The following is a 9,503-nucleotide window of genomic DNA, read 5'->3' as shown; positions in this document are numbered from 1 at the left end:
CAGGAATGCATCACTAGTGGGAGTAATTTGTTGCTTGGGTCTCATATTTTCTTTAGAGACAAAATGTTCCTTGGGTATTTTCTACTCTGTTTTAATGAATTTTTTTCTTTTTAATCCTCAGATACGAGTCGGAGGACTGAAATACCAAGAACATGTGATCTATCAGAAGCTGCCATAGAGAGAAACTGTAGACTGGTACTATTTTTCAATAATTTTTGTTTTGAATGGTGTATTTTTTTGCTTCTAGTGCTTAAAAGAACTTTTTATTAATACTAATAACATGCTGAAACTCCTGTCTTACTTCCTTATAAACCTACAATTTATAGGTATTAGTTTCTGTAGTCAAGTTTTTAATTGTTAACCGTGACATTCCTTAAGAAATAGCAGACAGGAGCATACTGAAGAACTGAGACCATTCTTCACAAAGAAAAGAGTTTATTTTTGTTAAGAAAAGAAAAAAAGAAAAAAATAAGCATTAGGGTTTTTTGGTGTCTCTGAGGTACAAAGTGCAGTTGTTACTGTTGTATAGTTAGTGTAGCCATGAAGTGACGTTATATGTGAAAATTCCATCAGTGGAAGTGGAAAGTAAAAGGAAAAAATGAAACATGCTGATTCTGTAATGTTATTTCGTACTAGACATCTCATACCTCAGCAAAATGTGGTCAGTCACATTTTGCTAGAGGGTGTTCATTAGATATGCTTTGTAGCGGAAGCACCAGACCCTGTCAAATAAAAACACTACTTGGAGTTACACTTTTTCACTTGAATTTATTTGAAACAAATTTGAACATCAGAATACAGATCCCAATTTTGCCAGTATTCTTAAGGTTAAGGTTATAATCTGAAAAGACAGGAAAGCTGCTAATGAAACAGCTTTCTTGGGAAATAAGTTATTTTAGATGTTTTCATCTCCTTTTTTACCGTAACCTCACGAGAAAACAGCTTACTTCTCTCAAGGCTTTTCCTTGTAATCCTCTGCCTTGCATTTATCTGGCAGCCTCTTAATAGTGAGTTCTACTTGTTCATCTGTCTCTGTATGTATGTTGTATTTTACTCCAAATAAAACCATTATGTTTTCAAACATTCAATGTCCAAGGAGCTGTTTTTTACTGAAATGATTTGTATAGCTCTTTGTTTAATATCTGTAGAAAGGAGTAGCAGATCAGTAAAGACTCTTGCTAGAAATGCAAATGTGTAAGTTACATGGAAGGACTGGGAAAAGGCTGGGGGGAGTGTGCGTGTTACAGAAACTGTCACTGACAGTGCTCGTCTTGGAAGCTGCTTGAACTGAGATGCATCGTTTTTCTTCATTCTTTCTCAAACAGGCGAAGCTGTTAAAATTGCTCAAGCAGTGATGCTCCAGTCAAACCTGCCATACATTTGCAGTCTGTACATTCTTTTGTTCTCCTTTTTCCCTCACTGGTTAAACAAGATTGGTTTGGGATAAATTCCTGTGTCTGTAGCATGATATTGCTGTGTCACAATAGTAGGGCCTTACGGGGTGACATACTCTTCATGCAGTGTCAGTTAATTCATGAAAGGTGTTATTTTGCTCCTTGTACAGTCACTAAAATGTTAAGCTCTTAATAGAGATGGACCAAGCAGCTTCCTGGCCTGTGTTTGGTCAGAGCAATGACGTTGACACCAGCAGATGTGCTTGTCTGGGTGAATATTGTGTTTTTCTTTATAATTAAACTAATTTTAATGAGATGACTATTCCTAGATTGGCAAGTAAAGGGTGAAGACAGGCAGAGAATCTCCTGATTTCTGATGGTTTTCTCTTTTTCTGATAAATCTTTGTCTGTTGACTTAGCAGGAATATTGTCTCGGTGACAGGCCTTCGTTATCCGCTTAGAAACCATCTCAACAAGAAAGTACATTGAACTCCCGAATACAGATGGGTCTTGGTGAAATCAGTTGGCTGTAGGCAAGTGTGCTTACAGACCTTGTTATCTCCTCACATGAGGAAGGCCAGTCTTGCAGAGAACTATGCAGGGCAAAATTGAAGCACTGACTTTGATTTCCTGTCTGGTAGATGGCCGGTTTGGCGAGTACAAGATCTCTGTGATGCTGTTGGTGGTTTGTGTTGCACAATGGCCAAGGCAAAGGTCTTGAGAAAAAATACGTCAAATACGTCAGCTGTCAAAGATGATGTACCTGTCCAAGAAGACCTGGAGCATTATACAATCGCAATTCTCTCTCTCTTTTTTTTTTTTTTTTTTTAAAGTTCATTACAGAGCTCAAACAGACATCATCCATTTTTCCACTTCAGCTGTTAATTCCCTATTTATGTCTGAAAGGAATGTTTAAAAAGAAATTTTCTCTGTAACTGGCTGATCTGCAGGAATCAAATCTTTTTCAAGCTAGGTGGGTTTTTTTTTTTTTTGCTTGCAGACTGAAGCATATTTTTTAAAGGAATGAAATCCTGGCAGCTGAGCTCCACTAGTATTAACTCTGACAGGTAACAAACAGCACTGTGCTGTGATGGTGACGTGAGTTCAGCAGTTGGTCACTAATAAATGGGCCAGCAGTGCTGCATGCTGTCATCTTAATGAGACAGGTATTACCTGATGTTTAATGTTCTTAAAGCACTCCTTCATCTGTTTTTCTCTTGTGGATAACAGCCTTTTTTTTTTTTTTTTCCCTTTTTGATGTCCTAAGATGAGTACTAGTATATAACACTTAAACTGCAAGTGCTCCTCTCTATTTGATAGACCAGTGTAAGGACGTTTCACACACACCTTGCTTTTGGGAAGATGACAGCCATCTGCCAGGCACTTACATTTCAATTCAGCTAAAAAGTTCTTAAGATTCCTCAGTCTGCTTTCCCCCTTCTGGCATTATCAAGGACTGCTCTTGGCTTCTGTGTGATACCAAACGCTGTCAGACCACGGTCAAACGATTCTCATTGCCACGGGAAACAAAAGTGAATCATCTTGGGGCGACACGTGGCTGAATGGATCACGCTTGAAATGTTTGAGCTGTTGTAGGAGGCCAGGCCTTTTGAAGCACGTTAAAAAACAATTTAATGGGAATTGAAGATAAGTTTCTATGTGAGCAGGTAAGAATTGTTATTGTCATTATTATTGTAAATGTTTCCAAATGGCTTTGAGCAGAGAACTCTCCCCGAAGGCACCTGGTTCTGCCCTCCCTAGCAGCCTCCTCTCCGACACACCCTGGAACACCAGGCAGCCTGTTTGGAGCCAGCTCTTCTCCAGGTAAAGGTGGGTAGATACATGTGATTCTATTTCAGCAGTCTTAATATCTAGAGAGTTTGGGTTTTATCATTTTTTAATTATTATTTTTGGAAACCTGTTAATGTAGTGTCCTGGGATGTCTGTTGCAAGTGATCTGGTGCTGAGTGGCTGGTGCAGGACGCAAACCCCACAAACACTCTCACATTTCTTAGGTACTGGGGGAAAAACTTCCTTCTAATCCTCCTTTCATGTGAGCAGGGAAATGATCAGAAGTTCTTGCGTGTGTCAGCAAGAGGCTTATCTTTGCCCTATGGATAAAGCCCAAGTCCTCACCCAACCCAAAGGAAGGAAGGTCAAGGGAGTTGAAACCTTGAATGGCCTCAGAAATAGCCATCCCACGGGAAGAATCTTGAATTGTTACCTGTTTAAATACCCTCCAGTATATTTAAAGCCTGTCTCTCGAGGAGCCGCTGGATGCCTGTGTGCACGGCTGCCTTTAAAAACTCATAGTAGTTTGGGAAGTGAGCTGCTTGCAAGACGGACATTTGCGGGAGAGGTGAGGATTCATGTCAGTGCACCTGAACTTCTTCATCGAGCCCAACCCCAGCCAAGAACACCATGCCCGTCTGCCCGCACAGCTGTCCCAGAACAGCAGTAAACATTTGAAATGTCATGGGAAGGAGGGAGAGAGCCCAGGAAATGTTTAACTTGATTACACCCATCGGTAGCAGTGATCTATTCACACGGTAGCATCTCCAGTGCTGATGATGGGCTGTTTTTAGGGCTGTCCTGTCTGTGAGTTATTCGATGCTGTAAGTCATTTATAAGCACCGTTTGTAGTAAATCCCACAGGCAGTGACAGACATTTAACTTTTTAATAATCTGCAAAAGTTTTTGTGGTGTGGGACAGTTAATGTATCTGTAGCTTCTTGGTGCACATCCTTCAGTTTAACAGCATATGGATCTTACGTTGCCCAGGATTTTTCCTTCTGGCAGAACTCAGGGTTACCCGTGTGATGTATTTCCAGGGCTAGCTGGCATGTTGCAGTTCTGTGGGCAAGACAGGAACAGCGAGGATGCTGCAGAAGAGCCACGGGCTTCCTCAAAACTGCACTCTGGGAGGGTCTGGCACACCCTATGTTTTCCAAATACAGCCTCCATTTCCAGCAGCACTAAAACACGCTGCGAGGAATGAATTCACGAGAGATGTATACATTTTTTGCAGTCCCCTTTTCTAGCGTGCAAAACCCCAGCATCCTGCTCTGCAACTTCACTGCTACCAGTGGCTGCTCAGCATGTCCCCCAGCGTCATCCTGCTGGTTTCAGCAGCACTGCAGGAGACACTCTGCAGTTTGGGCTCGTGTCCCAAGGCCCCGTGGTAGGGTTCTTGCCAAACCCACAGCTGGATGCCTCAGCTCTGCCGGCAATGGCTGGGATGCTGGAACAACACACACATGCTGGCAGGCAGCAAGGCTGGCGCTGGAGGAATGACCCTGACAGCAGCCGAGTGGGTCTGAAAAAAAATAAACCAACACGTTTAGACAGAGGAAGAAACCTTGGACTTGTTCATCTGCTTTTTATTGCTGCAGGTGCTGCTGGTAGCTACTTCCCTGGGAGCCCTGTCTGAAGGGGCTGGGCTCAGTGTGTCCCTTGGCAGGGACACAGGCACACGGGGTTTATGGTCAGACCTGGCATCTCGGTGTGTGTTCAGACCACCTAAAGGCCTCCTGGGTCCTTCTGCCTCCGTGACGGGCAACGGACAGCTTTTCCCGGTTTTTGGAACTGGGGCATGTGCTGGGCTGGCTGGGGTGAGGGGATGCCCAAGGACCTCTTTAGGGCAAGCACTGGGAACACAAGCCAGCCTCACAGCCACTAAGCCCAGTCCTAACGGTGTGGGAGTCCCTTCCCTGCACTGTCAGATCCAAGTGTCACACAAATGCTGCTCCCAGGGAAGAAAGCCCTCTCGGGAAGGAGTTTCCCGTTGCCGACCCGAGCTGTAACCCCAGTGTTATTTCCTCCCAGAGTCACGGTGGCATGTGAGCCAATACAAACCCCTGGCCCCTCAACCTCCCCAGTAACGCCAGCCCAAACCCAGGCAGCTGTTCACCCAAAGTGCCCATTTTATTGTCCCGTGCATGTCTATAATCTATTTACCAGCATTCCTACTGCAGTATGTGCCTGTTAATAAGATTACTAATTAAAAAGCTTGATGGGAATTGGCAAGCGTGGCTCCTCCGCCTTTCCCTCCCCTCAGAGCCAGGCTGGTGGCAGGGCTGGCAGAGCACCCACGGGAGGGAAGGCAGGAGGGCTCTGCCGGAACCTCTGCCTGCAAGCTGATGATGGAGAAATCCCGGCCGCTCTGGGACAACCCCCTGCAGTTCATTTTCGCCTGCATCTCCTATGCCGTGGGGCTGGGGAATGTGTGGAGGTTTCCATACCTATGTCAGATGTACGGAGGAGGTAAGTGCGCTTTATGTTTCTTGCAAGTTTTAAATCCAAAAGTATGTTGTCTGTGCTAATGCCCTGTCCACCCAGCAGAGTCCAGGGCAGAGCAGGAATCAGGCTTTTTGTTGGTGTGCAACCTATTCTATTGTTGCTTTATTTTATATAATCTTTAGCATCAAGCTTACACCTGACAGCTGCCCCAGTACAGCGGCACTCGTTTCCTAGCAGTGCAGTGAGAAGTGTTTTGTACAAAGGATGGAGCTAAAGGGAGAGATGTAGGTCCACACAGTATTAACTTATTACTTTCTTGCCCCATTGAACCACTCTGAAGGCATCAGAAAGTGGTTCAATCCCTTGTTAGTTCGCTTGGAACGTACTGAGAAAGGGAAACGCTTATGCTGAATTAACGTAAGGCTCAGCTGCATCATTTCAAGCTGCTGTCATCAATGTGTTGTCTCTTATACAAAGCCTTACTTTGGGAGGCGATGATAACTTGGCTGCAAATCTGCCCTGAAGTTGGCTGAAACTCCTTAGTCAACAGGAGTCCCACAGCTAGAGCCTCCCGGGAAGCTTCGCAAACGGGGAATAAATTGTTCTCAGGTAAAAAAAAAAAAAAAAAAAAAAGAGCTCTTTGGAAGTTCATCACTCTCCTAGGTCAAACTGCAGAAAGGTGATGTCTGTATCACACACCAGCCACAGAGGTTCTGCCTTAGAAATCAAAAGTCAGCTAATGAGATTAGATTAAAAAAAACCACTAACAGTATCTTCTAGTATACAGCTACCCCTGGTTAATGACCATGTTTTGAAGAAACCTTATAGAGCCTCTATACATAAGGCTTCCCAGTTCTACACTGCTGCTCCCGCTGCATCCGTGGTCGTGGTGTTGGACCCCTCTCAGCTGTGCATTCAGTGACACGAGGAGCATCTGCCTCGTTTGCTGGTGGTCTGCTTCCACCTTTCCTTCCTTTCGGGAAGAAACACACTGGGATGTTTGAGTGCTTTCACTTGTTTGGTGCTTGTTTTGTTGGCACGTAGCTCACTTTTAAGCGCATGTGTGGTGGTACGGGTTGGTTCATGCTGGTTGTTGAAGAGCCAGCTCAGTGCTGGGGTGGTATCAGGGCTGTGCTGCGGGGTCGGGTCCGAAAAATGCCGGTAAGACGTTAGGTGCAGTTAGAGCAGAAGCTGGGTGCTGCAGTGGCTGAAGCCTTCTTGGATGTTTCAGATATAGCAGAAGTGAGAGATGTGCGGCAGTTCTGGGGGCATTCCTCTACACCGATGCTTTTGGGGTTAATGAATTCATGTCTGACACCGAAAACTAGCCCAAAACTTCAAATGCAAGTGTGTCTGTGTGCAATTAAACTGCAAGTGTTTCCGTCTGCAATTAAACTGCTCGGGGTTAGTTCATTAGCAGCCTGTCCTGGCAGACATCCCGCAGGACAGCAGAACTCAGACACTGAGGTCTTTCTTTGTGTGGTTTGTCCTCTTCTTATCAGCCATCAGCAGTGTAGCACATGATGAAAATTCTCTGAAATGTCACCAAAACTGGAACACTTGATTAACGTTCCATAAACCCAGACATTTTCTGAAAAGCATGTTTTTATGAGAGTAGTTTTTTCACTACTTTTGTCCTCCCTCGTTGAATTTCCCTACTAACTAACACTCCTGACAGCGGGCTTTGCTTTTCCCAGTTTTGTTCACTGCTCTCTTCAACATGCTTTGGTAGCTTTCCAGGCATCTGCAAAACCCACCTGAACAACACATCACTTCAGGAACTTAAAATCTGCATATGCCAGGCACGGTGTTTCTTGAGGGGGGGTGGAGGGGGATGCCAAAAACTGCTCAGCTGTTGCCTTCCTTGCAGAAAAGCCCAGAGGCAGCCCCTGTCCTGCCCAGCAGACCGATAGCACCCTTGTTGCTGGTGGTACTTCTAAACGGGGTGTTTGCAGACTTTACAAAGGGCCTGACGCTGATCCCCCTGTGGTCCGGGGGGGCTTGGGAAGCTTGCACCCTGCCAGGACAGAGGGGCTGCGGGGGCTCCGAAACCTCCACCAGCTCCCCTGCAGCACTGGAAGTTACCTAACAACCCAACAAATGGGTTGTTAATAACAATGGAGCTGAGAGGTGGGAAATTAATTCCCAGAATAAACCGGATTGCTGCTCAGTGTTTATTTCCAGTTCTTTGCCCCGGCCGCTGCCTGGAGTTCATTCCTCCACGGCGCTGCTCCGAGCCCATTGCGAGGAATGTTAATGCTGCAGATTAAATCCTAAATAAGAGATATTTATGTAAATATTTTTGGCTGGCTGTAACAAGGGAAGCAGGAAAGCCTTCGGAAAAATCCCGTTTTTGTCTCAGTCAGCAGCTCCTTCTGAACCGAGCCCCAAGTTGAGGACAAAGATTATTTCTTTCTCCAGCAGAAATTTAAGCTGAAGCGCATCCCGGTTGCCAGGTGGGAAGATACTTTCCCCTCTTTTATTCCCAGCCCATCCATTCCTGCCGCTCCCCTTCTGCAGGAGCATCCCTGCGGCTCCGTGCTGGGGCAGCGAGGATGAGGAGGGACGGGGCTGTGTGCCTTTCAACATCGAGCACTTTGGCTCTGCTGCACGAAGTGAATCTTTCCCCCATCCCCTTTCTCCCATGACCTTTCACAAGGTTTAGTGGGTGGCTAGTTACCTTCCAACAGCCCCAACCCAAACGTTGCCCAAACCCCCCAGGGAGCACCTGGACACCCCACCGTGTGCAGTTTAACAGCAAAAACCCTGGCGCTGCCAACTGCCTGTGGAAAATTCCCCATGCCCAGGTGCTCGGTGCCTGCCAGCATCAGGGATGCCACCTGGAACCCCGTGAGATGTCCCTCAGGGTGGCGCCGTGCCCTCCATACACATGGTGCCCAGACGCGACCCAGCTCCAGCCACCTCCTGAAAAAAACCTCAAAAAACCTCCACCCTCAAAACAGGGCGATTTGACCATGAATAGGGCTGTTTGTTATGCTGCTGATCTGTTGGGCTTTTTTCTCTCAGGGGGGTTTCTAATCCCGTATTTGATCATGCTGGTCGCCGAGGGGATGCCGCTGCTCTACCTGGAGCTGGCCGTGGGGCAGCGCATGCGCCAGGGCAGCATCGGTGCCTGGAAGATCATCAGCCCCTACCTCTGCGGTGTTGGTACATTCTCTGTTTCCATCTTTATTTATAAGCATTTGAGGAACATGGGTGATCTTCTTAATGGAGAGCCTTGTCTTTCCAAGAATAAACTGGGCAGGAACTGGGGTTTTACTGGGTCTCACTGGGCTGAGCAAAGCCATCATCCAGATGCCCCACAGTGTGGATTGACCCCCTCCTTCGCAGGGCTGCCCACGCTGGGCTCTGACCCCAGGAGCATCCTTTGCACAAGCTCAATAATAAAACCATGCTTTAATTTCCTACCCTCACTGCCCAACACCTACCAACATCAACTTTTTGCTCCATTATTGAGTTTTTGCATCACCTCGATAGCCTGGACTTCCTCTAATGTGCTTACAAACATTTTTTTTTTTAATGATACATTAAATATTCAATATAAAAGTATATTAAGATACTTAATATATATCATACATACTAGTACACTTAATATTCAGTATATTAAGTACAAAATGATGTGCAGGACAGCCCTGATGGGAGGAGGAGGAGGCTGCAGGGGCCATGCAGAGACAGAGCCCCCCAGGGGCACTACGGGGCCATGGGTGTTTTAGGGTTTTGTCACTGACCCTGTGCCCACCCCTCCATGCCCACAGGTGTTGCCAGTGTTGTCGTCTCCTTCTTCCTCTCCATGTACTACAACGTGATCAACGCCTGGGCCTTCTGGTACCTCTTTCACTCCTTCCAGGT

At 46.1% G+C, this 9,503-nt stretch overlaps 1 protein-coding gene across 1 annotated transcript in view; it reads left to right on the top strand.

The window, feature by feature from the left end:
* Positions 1–140, top strand: part of LZTFL1 (leucine zipper transcription factor-like 1) — a 4,915-nt gene extending 4,775 nt beyond the window's left edge. The window contains exon 9 of the mRNA XM_010074304.1: positions 122–140. Coding sequence (XP_010072606.1) covers positions 122–140 — 19 coding nt within the window. The remainder of the gene's footprint in view (positions 1–121) is intronic.
* Positions 141–9,503: the final 9,363 nt, after the last annotated feature.

Source organism: Pterocles gutturalis, unplaced genomic scaffold, assembly GCF_000699245.1.
Source record: "Pterocles gutturalis isolate BGI_N339 unplaced genomic scaffold, ASM69924v1 scaffold31221, whole genome shotgun sequence".
NCBI lineage: Eukaryota > Metazoa > Chordata > Aves > Pterocliformes > Pteroclidae > Pterocles > Pterocles gutturalis.
The sequence above is the reverse complement of the archived record's forward strand: the minus strand, read 5'-3'. Positions and strand labels throughout refer to the sequence as shown.